The sequence below is a fragment of the Etheostoma spectabile genome, chromosome 9, assembly GCF_008692095.1.
Source record: "Etheostoma spectabile isolate EspeVRDwgs_2016 chromosome 9, UIUC_Espe_1.0, whole genome shotgun sequence".
NCBI classification, from domain to species: domain Eukaryota; kingdom Metazoa; phylum Chordata; class Actinopteri; order Perciformes; family Percidae; genus Etheostoma; species Etheostoma spectabile.
Window position 1 is genome coordinate 38,122,679 of NC_045741.1, and position 20,815 is coordinate 38,143,493.

Here is a 20,815-nt window from a genome sequence, read left to right on the forward strand (position 1 = left end):
CCATGTTAATGCGGGCCTTTCTTTTTGGGTAAATTTTATATGCATATAGGGTTGATCTTTTTTATTTGTTACCCCAAATCTGTTTCCCATTTTTGTATTACCCAAAACATAATACCTGTTGTTGCACTACTCCCCCCCCCCCCCCCCCCAGATGCCTCATTAAAAATGCATGTGTTCTGGCCAAGCTTTAGTCCAGCCCCAGATCTGTACTTTACATTTTTTGTCAAGATCCCAAAGCTCCCCTTTAGTACTCCGCGACAGGTTTTATTCTATTAGCTTAATATAGAAGTAATTTGTTATACCAGTACAAATACTAAATATTTGCTTGTTACAGCTTCAGAAATGCTAAGACTGTAATATGATATTAATAAGTTAAAAAGAATCTAATGATGATGTAGCTTCTAGTGTTTATTTTTTAAATACATTTTGTAAATAATACTAGTTCATTATACTTAAAAAAAAAAGGTCACATATACATTTAGGCACCGCAATTTTTAGCATATCTGCCAACATATACCCCGATGAAAATAGAAGGACAAAATATCTGCAAAAAACCCTGGCGCCCCCATCTGTCAGCCTGGCTCCATCATACATGCTGTAGTAGGTTTTTCTTGGCTGCTTCTCAGGCTGTCATTATTTTACATTTTATTTTACTAAACGAAAAAAAACTATTTGCAGCCCCACAAATATGGCATTTTGAATAACAAGGAAATGTGTATGAAGTTTTGCATGAGACATGACAAGTTTTGCATTGCACAATTCAGAACAATGTCAGTTGAAGGTTGGAATAAGCAGTGGCACAATTTGTAGTTTTAAGTGTAGAAAAGTATTTGTTCTGACTTGAAAGCAGCCAACTTAGAATTTTGAAGTTCAGTGGGTCGATAACTGATGAAATGTGCATGTATTTGTATTTCTTTGTGTGTTCACTTGAATTCCCATTGTCATGTTTTTTTAACATCTAAAATCCGCTAAAATTCATCACTCTTGACTGTCTCCTCCTTCACCGATCTGTGTATGGGGGGGGGGGGGGGGGTTAGTCAGGCAGTGTGGCTCCACCTTCAACCCTTGTTTATCAAAGGCCACTGGAGAGTGGGCAAAGGTTGGGTGGGGGAGGAGCGCTCCAGGTGAGCTCTCTCCTACCATCTTTCTTTCCTCTCTCCCTGCTGAGAGAGAAACACCACAGCTGGTCAAATTACAAATAATTTCAGCAGGAGGAGATCCGATTTCTTCTGGACAGGAGCCAACCTTCCTTACAGAGCTGATCTAAGGAGGAAGTAACTGGAGTGGGGATAACTGTGGGATCTGTGATTGTTTTGCTTCGGTGTTGCCATATGGAATATAAAGAGCTGGCTGTTCAGTGAGCACCGGAGGCCACAGGTGTTTCGTTCCCTTAGACATCCCAGTGGGAAATGGAAGTAAGGTTCAAAGACCACGTGGTAAGTGGAGAGAGAGGAACACGAAGCATTAATGGTCTTACAGTATACCACTGCCTGAAAGTAAAAACGGAGCTGTTTAAAAATGAACAAAGGACCTAAATTATTACTGATATGTACAGTGCAATCGCCCAGCCAGATGGTTCTGAGAGCTGGTGGGGGGGAATACTTAAAGGGGCAGGAGCTAGTGGGCTTAAACTCAACCGATTTTTCCAGGAGCTTTTCCTGTGCTACTATATATTTAAAAGACTTAGTTTATGACTTTATGACCCACACCTTGTCACTGAGAGGAATGATCTTTATTGCAAACAGACCGATATTGATCTCCTTTTGTACAAAAGCCTGATTCGACTTTGGAAATCTCAACCTATATTTAGGAAATTCCCTCGACTGAGGACTGATAGCATGACTACTATTTGCATAGTTTCTTCCTTTACCTTCAGTGGTGGATGAGAATTAAGTACAGCAGTAATTGCAACATTAGTTTGATTAGCTTTCTCAGTAGGGCGGTTAAAGAAGATGTTTTGGCATCATGTTTGCAATTTTTCATTTATGATCTCTGCGAATTCTGGTTTATAATCCTCTTTTGACTCGTTTACTCTGGATGATCTTCTTATCCACGCTGGATAAAGGACTGTAAATGAGATGCAGTAACTAGTTACTATTTTATCTTGTACCATCTAGTGTTTTAAATTGACAGATTATTGTTGTCCACATTCAGTTGTAAGTTCCCAATAGTCACACGCTGTAGCTTTAGTGAAACCACAATATCAAACATTAACCCCTTCAGGTTTCATTGTCAATTTGATTTAAGAAAATCCTCAGCCAGCTTTTATTTAAGCAAACAGGTCAGTTACTGTGTTTTTTCCTCCCACTCAGGTTTATGATTAACTTGGTCAAACAAATGGCCCACTGTTCACCGGTCACACACTGCACAGCTGTGATTGCGGTTGACCCCACCAGCAAGTTTGAGATTTTTGTGTCATCATATTTGAGATTTCTGCCCCTAATGATCAGTGTTTTTTATTTTTATTTATTGTACTTAAATTGACTTCAATCTTGTTTTGTAAAAGGTATCTTTGCAGGATCAATGAACTCATGGTGTATTTGTAGGCGATGCGTTTGGGTGGGACAGGCCATACTTGGCTGGTGTTTGTGCCCATTAATGGTTGCACTGCCGTTTACTGTCATCGCCCTGTACTGGTTGTGTGACCTGCATATTCTGCCCTTGTGTTTGAACAAACTCCAAGCTGTTTCTATCATTAGACTGCAACATCTCTGTGTCTGACTAGAGAAGTTGCCTTGTCTGTTCTCACTGTAACTCAGCAGGCGCCTTTGGTGCTCTTTGAAATATAGTCCACGGTCAGCCCAGGCAAAGTCTGTGGGAAATGATACACACGAGATGTGCATGTTGTCAGCTATGTATGCAGGACTAATGTTAGCTAGTGGTAGTGTTAGTTTTAGTGGTAAGTGAAATGCTTTAGGGATATAAAAGTGAATTCATACCAATGGTAGAAAAGCGTCTTCATAAAAAACAAACAAGTAGCCTATATGAGTGAAAACTCGACTGTCTACACAATGGCTCTACTATTTCAGCCTCCAGGGCGGAGTGCTCTGACTGTTTACAGAGTGGCAAACGTAGAAATGTGCTTATTAGAACAGGCACAATGTCTCTGTGTCTCTAAAGAGAAAATATTTTGCATCTAGAGATGCCAGATTCGGTGGATAATAGATTAGTAAATTAACAGAAAATGTATTGGCAACTATTCTAATTGGATAATCAGATCGGATAATTTTATTTTTAGAGTTCTGATTCTCACATGTTCTCAAATCTCAGGACCTGCTGCTCTTTCTTTGTCATATCTGATAGTAACAGACATCTGAAGAGGCCACCTTGGGCTGTGGTAAATTGTACTGGCAGTTTTTCACTATTTTCTGACATTTTATAGGCCAAACAATTAATTGATTGATTAATTAATTAACTGTGGTAGGCGCAAAAAATCCATATGAACCTTTCCGCATATTGTTATTAAAGTAGGCTGAGAGAAAACTACACTTCTGCTCCCCTGCTTGGCTCTGTTAGGCTTTAGGAAATCTAGCCGTGAAAGTAGACATTAGCCAATCACAGGTCATTTCAAAGATAGAGAGAAAGCATTTCTATTGGTTGATCTACACATGCAGTGCAGACAGAGAAGGGAGAGGCAGAGCAGCAGTTTGTTCAATTTTCTGCCATTTTAATCAAGAAAATAACTGTCTCCTTAATTGATTATGAAAATAACTGTTAGGTCCCACCCTACATTCCTTTTATAAAATGTTTTCTTTTTCTGTGTGTACACTTACTGAAAATCCCCGGATGTTATGTCATCAGCACTGCATGGTAGGCCTGCATGATATTGGAACAAAATCTGATGTTGCGATATTTTTTCCACTGTGATATGAAAAAAGAAAAAGTAATTTTTGAAAGATGACAAATAGCTCTATTTGGAAATAATAAATCATTTTCGACTACTGCAGGGATTTTGTAGGGGAGTGCATCTACATAGAAGATAAAAAAGGATCTTTAAAAAGTATCTATTCTAATGTGAACCATTCTTTGTTGAACTTTAATGCTTTACAGACACCAAAGCAAGTAAGCGCTGTGACTAACGTTACTCTTCTGAAGTGGTTTTAGAGAGGGAAATTAGGTAGAAATACGCTGGTTGACTAGCATGACACCATTGTATTCATATAATACTATCAATCCAGGCTAAAGTGTATGACAGTGACTGCATGTTGCTTCCTCTAAATTTCAGGTTGTGGTGGACTAGCGGGGCAAGCTCGTCAGTTAGATAAATTGATCAGACCGGTATGGTATGCGCACTAGCAACAAACTCTGTGTAGACCTATCCAAGAACAATTAGATCAGTGTAAATGACGTTAGATCAGACCCAGACTTCTGTTTTAGATTAATGTTATGTTTCCAGCGTCGCGGCTCTGAACTGTAATGTTAGTTGGGACGGACGGACCCCTTGTTTCTTTAGGCTAACTATATTAGCTTTAGCCTGGCTGGTAGCAGCTTTCTGCTTGTTTCTTTAGGCTAACTATATTAGCTTCAGCCTGGCTGGTAGCAGCTTTCTGCTTGTTTCTTTAGGCTAACTATTTAGCTTTAGCCTGGCTGGTAGCAGCTTTCTGCTTGTTTCTTTAGGCTAACTATATTAGCTTCAGCCTGGCTGGTAGCAGCTTTCTGCTTGTTTCTTTAGGCTAACTATATTAGCTTTAGCCTGGCTGGTAGCAGCTTTCTGCTTGTTTCTTTGGGCTAACTATATTAGCTTTAGCCTGGCTGGTAGCAGTTTTCTGCGGGGGAAAATGGCCGGGAGACGCTATGATTTTTATTTATGTTTTATTATTCAGGTTATTTAGTTTGTATTTGCAGCAAACATAAAATACTGACTATATATATATATATATATATATATATATATATATAATATAACACACACACACACACACACACACACACACACACACACACCACACACACACACACACACACACAGCCGGTAGCCCCTCCTCCATACTGGTCAGGCAGGATTGAGACAGGTGAGAGCATGTTGACAGGTTGAGTCTTACACACACTATTCCTCCTTGGCTCAAACTCAACTGGCCTCTCTGTAAGGACTTGGATTAGGTATCAGGATTAATTATTTGTGATTGATCATTGTCAACGATAAAGCTTCTCTTGCAAAAACATACATTTATTCTCATTATTGTTTCTTTCTTTCTTTCCAGAAACCTGGTATGGAGGAGCTAACAATATGGGAGCAACATACAATAACACTGATCAAAGTAAGTTGTTATTTGTTAAATAATCTTTTATGAAGTACTTCAAATGTGAAGGTGTTAGGTGGTTATGATAAGGATATGGATGGGTTTTCTCACTCTATGTAAACCGTGTTAAAAACTACTATGTAAAAACAACAAATTACATGAAATTCACATTTAAAGTAAATGTGAAGTGCAGACCACTTATCTTTGGTGCATCAGTGGTGTTTGGTCTGTGCCGAGGGGCTGCTCAAATACGGAAGTGAAAGTTGATGCTCGACATATGGGCCAGAGGTAACTTCAGTATCGTTTCCGCTGGTATTGTAAAAATGCCTGACCGTGCTTCAGACCCTCAGTTTCACAGCACAGACTCCAGCAGGAATTTCAGATAGACACACCCTGCTGTGCCCCACGGCGCCAGCTGCCTCTTCACTATCCTGCCTCAGACTGAACGCCACTCCCTTTATCTCTCTACACATGCTCATACTCTGCCCACTTACTTTCCAGCATTCTTTCTCTTTGTTTGTGTTACTCTGTCACATGCTTGCTGTAATTTTGTCTCTTTCTCTCATAATGTCAGGACCCCAAAGTGGGGTTTGGCTTTGCCATTTCAGGAGGCAAGGACAAGCCTCACCCAGACAATGGGGATACAGCTGTGGTGGTGTCAGATGTGCTGCCAAATGGACCAGCCATAGGACGACTGTTGTAAGTTGACTACGATGGCTCTGTAGGAACTTTATAAAAACAAAAACAAAACATTATTACTTACTTGAAAGGTCTGTTAACCTACCAACAAACCAGACTCATATGTGAATGTGCTTGTGCAGCAACAAAGACCAAATTGTCATGGTCAATGGAGTGTCTATGGAGAACGTGTACTCTAACTACACCATTCAGACCCTCAAATCATGTGGCAAGACTGCAAATGTAGTAAGTATGGAGAACCAAAACAAAACCCCTAAATTACGATGTATTGCTGCCCACTTGAGTGTCTAAATCTCTGGCCCTGTTCGTCTTTCTCTCTCCAGACAGTGAAACGCCCTCGCAAGATCCAGATCCCAGCCACCACCAGACCGTCTCGAGCCGTCTCCCAGTCCAACCTGCTGGACCAGGACCCTCCCAGACGAGCACGACGCTACTCTGACGGCAGCGACAATCGAGACGGCAACCGCTACCGCGCCCGAAGCCCCTCGCCCGACCGCAACGGGCATGGGAACACACTACCATTGATGTCGTCGGGGTACAAGAGGCTGCCAGCTCAGGATGTTGCAGAGAAACCCATCAGAACTACACTGCTTAAAAAGAAAGTCACAGACGGTAAGACTTCAGTCACCTGTTTGTCCTGAAGTAATCCCAGGGGGCGGCTTTGGCTCAGTGGTAGAGCGGTTGCCTGTCAATTGGAAGGTTGATGGTTCAATCTCTGGCCCTGTAGTCCCATGTCGAAGTGTCCTTGGGCAAGACATCGGAGTGTAAATGTGTGTACGTGTTTATCTGATGAGCAGGTGGCACCTTGTACGGCAGCCTCGGCCACAGTAAATGCTTCCTTCCTGTACTATTTAAAAACGCTTTGAGTAGTCGTTAAGACTAGAAAAGCGGACAACAGCACAAAATACAGTACTGATGTCTGACTGGACTCTCGTTTCTGCAGAGTATGGATTGAAACTAGGCAGTCAGATCTTCATCAAGCACATGACAGAAACCGGCCTGGCTGCAAAGGAAGGAACCCTGCAGGAGGGAGACCTCATCCTTAAGGTGAAAATTAAGATTTGGATGATTAATCTGAAACCGTAGTGTTGACACAGCAACATGAATGTAATCCTCAGTCGAACAGATGTTTACAGGTCCGTTTTTTTTTTTCCGCTTTCTAATCATGTTAAATGATGTGCCTCTTTGACCAGATCAATGGCATGACGACGGAGAATCTATCCCTGCTGGAGACCAAGCACCTGGTGGAGAAGAGCAGGGGCAAACTGACCATGACGGTCCTCAGGGACAACCGCAAGTTCCTGGTCAGCATCCCAGAGGTGGAGGACAGTCCCCCCAACAGTGAGGACGACCGCCGCCAAGACAGCAGCACTGAACTGGAAGGTGAGGGAGGGAGCGGGACAGAGGGAGGGAGGAAAGGTGGGGGTAAGCAGCTCTGAACCACAGTGTGTAAGAGGCAAGACAATGACGTGAATGAGAGAAAACAAATGGCTTCACAAATTGACGTTGTCTTTTGCCTCCCATCAGATATTTCAGACCTTGACGAAGACTCCCCCACTCACAGAACGTCTCGTCAACCCACCAGAGAGAAACGGACACGCAGGTACAAACATCACCCACCCTACCACCCACAGTAATAAACATAAAGAAGAAGTAGTAGTTGAACTGTTATAGTAGTTCAGAGTATTTTCTTTTTCCTGAGAGATTTATTTCAGTGTGTCTGTAACACAAAACTTGTCTCACTACTGACCTGCTAGTTTCCAAATCTATCCACAAGGCCATCTGGCATTGTTTGTTTAATAGGTAGTTATTAGTTTGCCATTTCCTCTATTTGCGCCACACACGTCATCTTTGTGTGGTATGTGTGAGGAGCAGGAAACAGGTAGGGAACACAGTAACCGTAAAATAACATAGTATTTTCAACTGTGGTTTGTCGTTTTCATGCTTATATTGGAAAAGCATGGTATTGTGAGCTGTGTATTTTGAACAGACGTGTAGTAAGAGTTTTTTTTTTTTTAATATTTTTTTTTTTTACTCAGAACGAGAGCTGAAGCTCCTCCAGCCAAGTCTCGGGATTCATCACCACTTCACTCCACCTTGAGCCGGCCTCCCGTTAAAACCTATGCACCTCGCAGAGGTCAGACCACACATAGAGCACACGTACACTGTTGATCATGTCCTGAGTGTGATTTTTTTTTTTTTTTTTTTTTTGTGTGTGGCGCTGTAACTTAACACTGAAAGCAATGGTTTAATATTTCTGTGAATGCTGAAATTTGCATTGAGATCGAAGACGTAGGTGGTGTTACATAGTCAATAATTCATTTTTTTGTTTTTTTACTGTTTTTTATTGTTTAGCTCCATCAGAGTCTGACTCGGATCGCAGTGCCTCTCCTCCTATCAGGAAAGGCAGTCCGGACATTAGGGATCGCTCCAGCAAACAGAAGTCAGTTCATTTTCATTACTGTTTAATTGACTAAATGTTCATCAGACTCTGTGTTTGGGCACATCACCTGTATGCTTCAGATGAGTGGATAAAAGGCCGATCATGACATGCAAATTGCACTAGAATGTTAAGAAGATTAAAAGTTTTATCAGAGTTAATATGCAGTAAGTTGTCAAACCTCCAATAAAATATTTGCCTAAGTATCAATAGTTAAAATTCTTATGAGTGTGTGTCCTCTCTCTCTCTCTCTCTCTCTCTCCTCTCTCTCTCTCTCTCTCTCTCTCTCTCTATCTCTCTCCCTCTCTCCTCCTTTTCTCTCTCCTCTCTCTCTAACTAAATGCTAGAACTATGTCTGGTATGTCCATCCTCCCCAACCCCCGGTCCTCTCCTGTAGTCCCCAACTGGAGCGCCTCTCGCAGCACCTCTTCAGTCTCACAGCCTCGCAGGCCAGTGTCGGAGTCTGACTCTGACCACAGCTCTCCACCACGTAGACAGAGCCCCCGCCCAGACAGCAGATACAAGTAAGGACAAAGCTTGATTCAACTCCAAGCTTAAATTAAAACATCCCAATGATGGCCAACACAATGAGAAGTAAAACCTTTTTCCCACCGGATATTTTCTAAACGTCTTTTCCTCACACTTCTCCCCGACCAGAGTTCTTCCTGATCTGCCTTTCACTAGCCTGAGACCCGCCCCCATTAATGTTCGCCAAGAGCCCCCAAGGAGGGTCAACTCTCCTGTCAGAGTCCTGCCCCCAGGTCAGCACACACACCCACACACACCCCCCCCAAAACCCAATTATCCTGTTTTTGTTTTGTATCACAATAAATTTAGCTGCTTGTGTGAACTAGCTAGCAAGTATCAGGCTATAGCTGCATTTTTTAATGCACACTTTTTAAAGGTTAACATGAATCCTAAAATTTTTTGATTGAAAGGACTCTAAAAGAAAATTTAAATTTTTATTTATACATATACTGTATGTATGTATATGTATGATATATATATATATTTTATATTATATATATATTATATATATATACTCACTCCCCCGGGCCACTTTATTAGGTCCCCCCATGCTAGTAACGGTTTGGCCCCCCCTTTTTTTGGCCTTCAGAACTGCCTCAATTCTTTGGGGCCCTAGATTCAACAAGGTGCTGGAAGCATTCCTCGGGAGTTTGGTCCATATTGACATGAGGGCATCACACAGTTGCCGCGATTTGTCGGCTGCACACCCATGATGCGAATCTCCCGTTCCACCACCCCCCAAAAGATCTCTATTGGATTGAGATCTGGTGACTGTGGGGCCATTTAGTACCGGTGAACTCATTGTCATGTTCAAAAAACCAGTTTTGTGATGATTCCAGCTTTATGACATGGGGCATTATCCTGCTGAAAATAGCCTCAGAAATTGGGTACATTAGGTCATAAGGGATGGACATGGTCAGCAACAATACTCAGGTAGGCTGTGGCGTTGCAACGATGCTCAATTGGTACCAAGGGGCCCAAAGAGTGCCAAGAAATATTCCCCACACCATGACACCACCACCACCAGCCTGAACCGTTGATACAAGGCGGATGGATCCATGCTTTTATGTTGTGAAACCCCAAAATTTTGCCGTGAGTGTATATATACGTATTATACACACTGTGTATCAACATTAAAGTGGTATTTAAGCCACTATTCCATTGCTCCATTTTAAAACACTGGCAGAAGGGAATAAAACGACGATGTGAGACGTGATTTTACAAAAAAAAGAAAGTACTTGTTTTATGCTGCAGCACAGGGAAAGCAGTACTGGTTGCTGTTTTAATCTGCCATCTTCTATAACTGTTGTTCTTCTCATTCTCAGACTCTGATTCTGAGTCGGATGTCAGCCTGGCGCCTCCTCAGAGGCAGAGCACCACGTACAGTCAGGACTCCCTCAGCAGATACAGGTACAGATGAAGGTCCATCCAACCTCCAAACCCCCCACCCCCAACCCCCCCCCCAACAAAAAAGATCTCAGGGAAGGGGACAGGGCAACTCGCCCCCCTTTTAAAAAAAATTTCCTTTTTACTTTTTTTATTTCCCCTTTAAACAAAAGCCTTTTTCTGTCTTGTGATTTTTTTTTTTTTTATTTTTTTGCCTTTTGGCCCTTTAAAATCTTATTTGTAGCTGGATTATGCTTGATTTCTGTTTTGATGTGTACCAAGGTTTTTGTGTTGCATTTTTTTTAACCCAATGAAAAAAAAGTGACTTTCCGAACATTCCCCCCGAGGGTCACTGATTAAACAGAGGACCTTATCACTGAAAAAACCACCAATCATCATCTGTAATGTTCCCGTTTTAAAAAAGGGGATGTTTATTCCTTTAAAAAAAAAATTTGAAGTAAACCAGCATACAAGTGGAAATACTACTAATACACGAGGGTTTTAATTTTGATCCAAAAAGCGTTTACCATCAAAGGAGAGCTCCCTCAAACCAAAGGGAAATATTCCCATTTCGCTCATTTCTCATCATTTTTTAGCCAGGGGTCCCCCTTCTCCAAACGAAAATTGGTTTTGCTGTTCCCCCTCCCCTCCCCCCCCCCTCTTTCTTCCAGAGTCTTAATTTTGACCTGCACCCCAAGGGACCGCCCCAGCTAAAAGCCCCGGGGGCCCCCCCCCAGTCATGCCAGCTCCGGAAAGGTGTGGGGTGATTGGACATAATGTTTTTGGGTTTTAAACGTTTTTTTGGGTTAGTGAGCATTATGCATGTGGGGAGCGGGGTCGTGTTTTTGTTTGAATTAAAGGGTTTTTGTCGTTTTGGCACTTTTCAAAGGGTTAAAAGTAAATACTTTGGGAATTTTTTTTAAATTTCCCCCTGACATGGGGGTCTTTGGTGCTCTTTTTTAACCCCCAAGGGCCCCAATACCATATTTGAAATCTTTTTCCCAAATTTCCCTTTGGGGCAGAAAATTTCAGCCCCCGAGCCGTCCCCCAAAAGTTTCCCCTTTGTATTGGCCCCTTTTTGGTCTGTAGTTTTTGGGGGGAGGAGGGGGGGGCCACTTGGCTCTTTTTAAACCCGGTCTCTCTCTTGGGGGCCAAATTCTCTGGGGGGCAAGCGAGAAAGGGGAGTAACCTTGCTCCTTATGACCCCATAAGGGGAAATTCCAGATCCCCACGGCTTCTTTTCTTAAAGGCAGAGCGGATACCCCGGGGTCGGTTTAACCCATCACCTTTCTGTCCTGGGGGGGGTAGGGTGCGGGGGAAATCAATTTTAAATTTTAAAAAACCCCATAAAAATGAAATTTTCATGCGATGGGCCTTTTTTTTTAATGAGTGGGTTTCCGGGTGTGCTCTACTTTTTTCTACTAATAATTTGGCGTCTAAAAAAGTGTGCGATATCAGTTAAAATTTTTTTCAAAACCCAGGTTTATTTTTTTTCCCCCTGGTCAGAGTCTGAATCAGAGGCCAGTTATACATCTGTCCCTCGCAGGGATTCTACAGGGAGCACAAACTCTAACTCGGCTAACAACCGATACAGGTGAGAGACACCTGTAACATGTCCGCTGTCTGTTGGCAAGACCAGTCAACCACCCAACATTCTCAAAAGCTAAGAAACGTACTGCTTCATACTGAAAATTGAAATAAGTTAATACTCTTTTCATAAAGATGACCTGTGGGACTAACCAGAAATCTAACTCTAAACTTACCAAGTATGGCCTAAATTTAACCTTAACCAACACTGTTGACAGTAAACCAGCAGGCTGTTGATAGTGACCCTAGCAGGTGTACAATCAGAAATTGATCACATAATATGCCTACAGCTTATTAAATGTGTGTTGATAGTCGACTGAATTCTTACTTAATTGGTCTTTAATATCTTTGATTGTACAGAGTCAATAGGAAGGGTGTTACCCAAAGACTCTGTATCACAAAGTGAGTCAGGCGCTCTCACTTATTATACTCGAAAACATTATAGAACAACAAGGAATAAACTCCTAAACATTTACTGTAGTATTTAAGTGCTGAAGACACAGTTGAAATGGGAGACGTGAGTGCACCTTTCAGGGAACTGCTGATACAACAGAATGTCTGACCGGTTCATCTGCTTAACACAAACACAACTGTTCTCTCATTGTAACGCACTCTGTACTAGAGATTTCCGATACCATTTTTACTTCCCGATACCGATTCCGATACTTGTGCTGTGGGTATCGGCCGATACCGAGTACCCATACAGTGTGTTTAAAAAAAAATAAAAAATACAGCAAATGGAAGCCATATATTTTTAAATAGAACAGTATAAAAATGTAAAACAGAACGTTGGACTTGGGGATTTTCCACTTTACTAGAACCCCCTCATTGATTCGGCAATGAATGTGCCAGTATGTGACCCTGCGAACCGGTGGGGTGCAGCTCCGCACTTCGAGGGGTAAATGTTGACTCTCTGTCCCCCAGCGGGACGTTTAAACTTAGCAAAGACAGGGGCACACGTCGGAGCGCCAAATGTCCGTGGTAAAGCTGTCTGCATGCACGTCTTTGCCCAAGCATACACGAAATGTGTTTCCTAAATGTCTCGTATAATTTGGGTAGCGCAGTTTCGGAGATATATTTACAACCTGGAAAACCGTACCTTGGCTTCAAATGCTCCATTAAGGGCGAAATCCCACATTGTTCCACAACAGACAGGGGTTGGTCATCACAATAAACTCCAAAACTTTGTTGGTTATCGTTGTTGCTTTTTGGCTGTCTTTGGGGAATTTATCTCGTCACTTGAAGGCAGTTTCCAGAGTTTGCTGCTGCAGTTCGTCCTTTTTCCCCCGTAGTTTTCGTAAATTCGTTGTGCTCTTTAGCGTGACGCGTCTTCAAATGTTTAATTAAGTTGCTGCTGTTCAGTTTGCAACACTCGTGCCACCCTTGAAATTGCTTCTTGCATATGTTGCATGTTGCCGTCTACCGGTGGGAACAATCCACGGTAAAGTACAGCCAACCTGCCGACATGATGCGCTAAAGCTAGCTTTTTTAAGGAGGGGTAGGCGACAATTCTTTTTCCGCCCCCTAAAAAACGCAGCGAAATATTTTTAAAAGTGGGAAGAAGAACTGTGTCCGAGCTAACCCCGGGGTAACCCGTAAAAAATTCCTATTTTATAGTTTAGGGGGAGGGGAAGGGCCTGATCCGTACTCGCCCCATACCCATCCAGCATTTTGGCTATCGAGGGTTTCCGATATGGTATCGGAGGAACATCCTATCTGTCACCGTCACCTACTACTTCGCAAAGGGTTGCCCATTAAGTTTCACATTCAACTGAAAATACAAAAACAATCTCATTTTGAAGTTAAAATTGTTTCTATATGTCCAAGTGACAAAAAAAGGTTCGGACATGTAGTTCGTTACATGTTAAAACTTTTAAAGGGCCCGCCCGACAAAAAAAATTTTTTGGTGCCCTGCAACAGGAGGCTCCCGGCGGTTTTACCCAGACCTCCCTTTTGAGGGCGTTTTAGGCCCGGTTCCCAACACTCATCCTCTTTTAGAGCTTTTGGGCCAAAATAGATAGCCCTGACCTAGTCTCGTTGTCTTTTTCCCTCATTCAAGTCCGACCAGCTGAGGGATTCAGGAGGCCAGCTCTGGGGGGGTAAGCCACCGCAGGGAAAGGGACACCCAAAATGCACCCATCAAAACCCAAATCATATTATTGTTTCACAAGGAAAAACTCTGTGTCTATTGAGAAGTTTTATCTTTTTGGGGAATTTTCTTTGGCTTGTTCGTTTAAAGTGTAATCCCTTATTATAAATAGCGCTTTCCCCCCTCCAGAGTTCCTCGTCGCAAATGAACGAAACCCGAGGTCGGGTTTTTCAATGAAAGCCCCCACCGGCCTACTGTAAGCCCTTTAAATTGAACTCTGCATAACCTATTGTCAGGAAAAAGAGTTTGACTCTGGTCGTGTTTTTATTTTTTTTAATTTTAACATAACAATCTGTTAAATATTTTTTAAAAAAGCTTTTTTATTTTTATTTTTAGATACAACAAGTAATACGTTACAATTTGGGAAAAAATTCCAAAGTTTAAACATGTACATACACAAAATAGGTCCTCCAATAAAAAAAAAAAAAACAGCTTTGGGTATTTAAAAGGGCAAAAACCCTACTTGAAGGAATTTATTGCCAACTTCCCCATAATGAAAAGGTTGCACTGTCCCTCCCCATACCAAAAATACACCAAAAAGATCAAACTTTGCTTTTTTTGCTTTTCTTTTTGACATTTTAAGACTTAATAGTAATAACTGAAAAATAAAGGGAAAAAATTAATTTGGGATGTATATTTGATCACCCCGGGGAGTCTCCTGTTTCCATATCTCTTCACAAGACGTGTAGCCACCTATTCCCACCGCCGCCCCTACCCCCCCCCCTAAACCGGGGGAAAATGCCATTTCCCCTCATAAATATCCATCTTCCATCTTTGAGCTGGTTAATTACCCGAATCAACAAAAATTACCCCATATCAATCTCCTTCTGGCCAGGGACCTCAATGTTCACCGGCGTTTGTGAGGAAGGGAAGGGGGGCGAGCTTTTGGGGGCAACGATTTGGCATTTTTAGGGGGATTCAGCCAAACACCCTGCTACTTTCAAGAAGGAGGAGACCAGATCATGCAGGTGAGAGGATTACACTTCACAGTTAGTCTATATCCACAGCATTCCACTTGCGGGATTGTTCCGGAGCCATGTCTTTTAAGCCAATGTCTGTTTTTCTTTTTGTTGGAATTTTAAACTCCGCTGGATTTCTGAGGACTATGGCTAACTGCTCCCCAGATCTCTGCAGGGTAAATCCAGACAGCTAGCTAGACTATCTGTCCAATCGGAGTTTTCTGTTGCACGACTAAAACAACGTACACATGTTCCACCAAAACAAGTTTCTTTCCCGAGGCTATTTTGCTGCGGCACTCTGGCTCTGTGCGGCGCTCAGCACCCCCAAAGACGATTGTGATTGGATTAAAGAAATGCCAATAAACCGGAGCCTGTTTTTCTCCCATCACTGAATGCTGCGTGGACTAGTCAGACCTTTTCGCAGCGCTGTGGAGGAAGGTCCGATAATGCGAGATTACTTCACTGTAGGTTGTACACCTTGCAGTAGTTCATTATTAACTTTTTAAAGCTTAACTGATGAGGTGCATACTTATTTCAACATCTAGAAACGTAAACTCTATTTAAAGTTCAGTTACAGCCCCTATTTTGACATGCGTGCTGATTTCCACAGGTCAGCATGAGTAAGCACAATGTTTATGGCTATGTGCCGGGGTTTTCACATCAAATCTCCTTGCCATTTGAGCTTCCGAGTTGTAAAAGTTAAATACAATCAAATGTACAACTAGAATTTCAAGAAATTATCACTTCATTGTGTATTTTAAGATGAAATCTGAATACAATGAGTTCTCTGTGACTAATATGCAAAAGTCAGCTGTTGGATGACTTTATAGTGTTTTGGAATTTAAAAGTCCTCTATCTTATATCTGTTTTAAGGTCAAATGTCTTACTCCTCAAACTTTTCTCTCATTTCTTCAGGTAAATCAAGTTGATTTCGGTCATTTCACACGAGAAGAGGCAGCCAACTTCCTACTGAACATCAAGACAGGAGAGCGGGTTGAAATCTGCACTCAGAACAAGATGGACAGTACGTTTATCACTAAACCACTCAGATCATAATTGTGGGCAAAGTTACTGTCAATCAGTAACTGAATGTGTCAATCATAATTTCCCCTCTCTTCAGTTTATAGGAAGATCACCAAATCCAACCTGGCAGACAACTTCTACATTCGCACCCACTTTGACCATGAGGCAGAAGGCCCCATTGGGCTGAGCTTCACCAGAGGAGAGGTGTTCAGGGTGGTGGACACAATGCACCGTGGGAAGTTGGGCAGCTGGCTGGCCAGCCGCATGGGGAACGACCTGCACGAGATGGAGAAAGGCACCATCCCCAACCTGACCAGGTCGGGAAGAGATGGGGAAAAGAGTTTTCAGATTTCAAGTTTAACCCAGATCCATGATGCAGTTCTGACATCTGTCGTCATCTCCTGCAGGGCAGAGACATTGGCCAGCATAGAGCAAGCACAGCGGGTGAGCGGAGAGAAGCAGGTGGCAGGGCCGAGAGCTGAATTCTGGAAACTACGAGGACTCAGAGGGAACAAAAAGAATGAAAAGAACGTCCGCCGGACTCGTGAGGACCTGCTGCAGCTCACTATCCAGGGCAAATTCCCAGCCTACGAGAGAGTCCTGCTCAGAGAAGGTTGGCATGTTTTTTTTCTTTCTTTGACTCTCTCTCTCACACACACACACACACAACACACACACACACCACACACACACACACACACACACACACACACACACAAAATGAAAAGAGGCCAAATGCCTCCAGATTAGCAGCATCTTCTAATCCCTGCTGGAGCCAGCCTTTTCTCACTGCCTCTATATTTTCTCGTCTTCTTTCGCTCTCCATGCTGTTGAAAATGAACCCACCTTGTTTTGGTTTAATGCATTTTAACACTATCTTTAACACTATCTGCTGGACAAGAATGTAATTTATTTTTCTCATAAGGAGTTATGGAGAAGCATCATGTGACACTTTCTGTTCAACATTCAATCCTAATATTTTGGGATTCTGTGCACACACACACACACACACACACACACACACACACACACACACACACACACACACACACACACACACACACACACACACACACACAGATGATGTAATGTGGAATCAGGTCTTAACTCCAGTCCCAACATGTCAAGCGAGTTTCAATAGCCCTGAATTATTTGTGTCTCCAGCTAATTTCAAACGACCCATTGTCTTGATGGGTCCTCTTAATGATATCGCCATGGAGAAGCTGGTCAAAGAGATGCCTGATGAATACGAAGTGGCAGGTTTGTTTTGTCTTTTTCACCAGACTCATGTTCCACATAAGAAAATTTCTCCTACCTTTTTAATTTGAATAGTTCTCCTGATCTGATGTTCACATTATAAACATTATGGCAGACATGGTTCCTCGCAGTGGAGGAGAAGACGGCAGCGCCACAGTTATTAAACTGGACACAGTGAGGAGAATAGCAGAGAAGGTGAGCCGGTCTGTAATTGACCGGAAGTTAGAAAACATGAAAGTCACTTTTAACGTCAACGTGAGCCTCGTTTTGATTGCGTTCTTGCTTTCCCCTCACACCCTCCTTTTGCTCTTCTCCTTTACCCAGGACAAGCACCCTCTTCTGGACATCACTCCCACTGCAGTGGAAAGGCTGAACTACATCCAGTACCACCCAATGGTACTGTTCCTGGACCCTCGCAGCCGCAAGGACGTCAAGGCCATGAGGCAGAAGTACAGCCCCAACTCCAACAAGAGCTCCAGACGCCTCTACACGCAGGCCCTTAAGCTGAAGAAAAACTGCAGCCACCTTTTCTCAGGTAATGGCACTTGACATGAGCAAAGTCTGACCCTGTCATATCTTTGAAATCATTGAAAATACATTAAACTACACTACCACTCCATTATAGACAGAATACCAGCTAATCTGAGTGGGTGGCTGATCTTTACTGCAATATCTACATTGCCCAACCATTCATCCAATGTTCCAGTGGCACATTCTGTTTTAATAATCTGATATCGGTTTAAAAAAACTAATTACATCGGAGAACCCTTTTGCAATTATGTAAGCACATAATGTAATCTTAAAACTGTTGCCCTGGTTAAAAAGACAACGCAACTGATCTCCGCTGGTATTCTGTCTATAATGGAGTGCAATGGAAATTTCTAAGTGACCCCAAAAGTCTGTCTGTCTGTCTGTCTGTCTGTCGTCTGTCTGTCTGTCTGTCTGTTATATACATATACACACTTCTCATTTCTCTGCTGACTTTCCCTCTAGCACGTATTGACCTGCAGTCCAACTCCACTGTTTGGTATGAGACTCTAAAAGATAAGATCCGCCACCAACAGTTAAAACCTGTCTGGGTGTCTGAAGTGACGGTACGACTCACACAAACTTCACATTTGACCCCTTTTCTCTAGTATGTTGCCACATTCTGACAAAGTTTTGGCAAAGGTCAACCATTAAGCACTAGATTTACAACCTTGCATGCACTAATGCTTTATTTTATTATTGATATTATATGATTAGTTTTGGAAATCATTTATGGTTTCAGTGATTTTGAAATTTCATCACACAACAAATTTAAAACTCGTCTTAAACTGGGATGATTCTTTTGTGTGACAAACGTAAAACATAATAAAAGCAAAAGTTGCTGATTTAGATTAAGTAGACTAAGATTATCCTTATGTAATTGGAGTATTTATTTATTTATTTATTTATTTATTTATTTATTTATTTATTCATTTATTGCAAAAAACAAAGACTTCATTTATTACCTGTTCAAATTAGTTTGTTCTGTTGCTGTCCAATGTTAAACTAATAACTAAAATGAACTTTTTCTGTCCAGTTGGAGAGTGGTACTGAACAGGACTTGGATGCACTGGACCAAACCCAGTCCGACTACCTGAGTGCTGCCAGCGACCTGGAGGACACGGATGGAGAGCCCTTCACCGACGGAGACGCCTACACCGATGAGGAGCTGGAGGAGGGTTACCACGGTCAGAACACAAACACGCTCCCCAAAGGCTCCAGGGTAGCTGGAGCTGCTTTAGCCCGATCATCGGAGCCCGCCTACGGGGACCACAGCCCCACCGGGGACCCCGAGCTTCACGACGACACGAACTCGCTGAGAGAAATCCCACCGTTGATGCACGTACCCGAGCCCAGGACAACCCGCCTGGAGAGTTACAGCCCACCTCACAGCGCTGCCGAGGAGGAGGACCACTCTCAGCGCAGTTTTACAGACTCAGATTTCAGTGCGCTCGATGTGGTTGAACCCACCACTCCATCGGAAGGACCCCCCGATTTTAAAGCCCCCGACCCCTATACTCGGTACTCTGTAAAAAAGCCCACAGAGTTGCAGCCTGAGAGCACACAACATGCCAGCCTGTCCGCTATCGAGGAGAAATTACAACAGGTATCTAAGTTGTTGCTCTTATTTAAAGGACTATAGCTGTGTTTTTAAGTATTTGAAGCCCTTTACCTTAAACCAAGTATAATCGATTGGTCTGTGAATTGACATTTTCAATTGAATTAATTATTCGTCTTTTTTTTAAGTAAACCTGTAAAGTTAAACCTGGAACAGTGAACAATTATTGTTAATAAAGATTTGCAGATTAATCGATAATGAGAACAATTGTTATTTGCAGCCCCAGTGTACTTTAACTGTGCCTATGCTGTGTATTTTAAATGCTCGGGGGGGGGGGGGGGGAACATCTCAAATATGAGGGTTGGCAATCAAATAGTGCTTTTTTTATAAAGAAAAAGCTACATTCACTTTTTTTCCTTTTAATCCTTTTTTCTCCCTTGTTTGACTGCATAGTCTACAAGTAAACTTTTCTTGCCTGGAAAGTCTATTAATATAAAAATAAATGTTTTGGAATATGGTTGTCAGTACTGTAAAGGATATCTGAGTCATAGAAAATGCACTTAAAAGTCCAGAAACACCATTATAGTGCTGTTTGAGTTAAGATATAATGTGTTTTTTCTTATGTTTAAACGTAGTTGTTTATGTTAAGAATTGTGCAAAACTAAAGTGACAAAGTAAATGTATAAAACCCATCATGTCCTCTCTTCTAGACTCGCTCTGCAGAGCCACAGGCACAAGCTGAAGAGAAGAAGGGCCCTCAGTTCATCGTGTAGGTCTTCTCCTGCGGTTTTGGTGTTTCAGAGTAAAGCCAGACTGAGGCTAACGTGCTAATTTTGACCCTTCTCTCCTGCTCTTTGATAGGCTAGCACACCATCACCAAGCCGTCCAGTTCCGACGCACACAGATCCGAGGCAGCGATAGCTCTGAAGATGACGAGGGCGAGGCGGATGACTTTGAATGGGGTCCTGCAACAGAACTCTAGAGTTTGAATGGAGGATTACAGATGGAGTCTGCTAATCAAACAAGGAAATGGAAACTACTTCATTCACACAAGAAACTCTTTGGGATCCTTTTGTACATTTTTTCCGAAAATGTACACTAAGGCCCTTGTTTAGGTGTGTAATATTGGCGATTTCTACAAATTTGACATTACTAGAGGTTTTACATCTAAAGAAAGGTTCTCACAACAATGTTGAGAACAAAGTGCCTTATTTTTATTTCAATAACTCCATGTCAAACAAATCAATTTGCCCCAGTGTGTTATTGCTACTGTAACAAGATTATTTTTTGGGCTTTTCCACCTTTTTAGTTTTTGACAGGACAGTTAAGTGAGAAAGAGGGGGAAAACATGCAAATCATCACAGGTTGTATTTGAATCCTGGACCTCTGCCTCAAGGCATAAACCTCGAAGGGACGTGTGCGCCTGATCTACCACTATAGTTGTGTTAGAAATCATACTGA

The 20,815-nt window shown here is 42.3% G+C and overlaps 1 protein-coding gene across 1 annotated transcript; it reads left to right on the forward strand.

Moving 5' to 3' along the window:
- The first annotated feature begins 1,121 nt into the window (after positions 1-1,121).
- Positions 1,122-20,611, forward strand: tjp3 (tight junction protein 3). The gene is given in 25 exon segments (XM_032527084.1): positions 1,122-1,436; positions 5,202-5,258; positions 5,815-5,939; positions 6,062-6,164; positions 6,263-6,551; positions 6,883-6,986; positions 7,133-7,322; positions 7,467-7,542; positions 7,979-8,076; positions 8,295-8,382; positions 8,727-8,903; positions 9,037-9,140; positions 10,233-10,409; positions 11,791-11,887; positions 14,898-14,997; positions 15,904-16,012; positions 16,109-16,328; positions 16,419-16,624; positions 17,176-17,271; positions 17,384-17,463; positions 17,593-17,803; positions 18,262-18,362; positions 18,833-19,402; positions 20,065-20,123; positions 20,216-20,611. Coding segments are annotated over 25 exon segments (3,585 nt in total). The 5' UTR covers positions 1,122-1,409; the 3' UTR covers positions 20,337-20,611.
- The last annotated feature ends 204 nt before the right edge of the window (positions 20,612-20,815 follow it).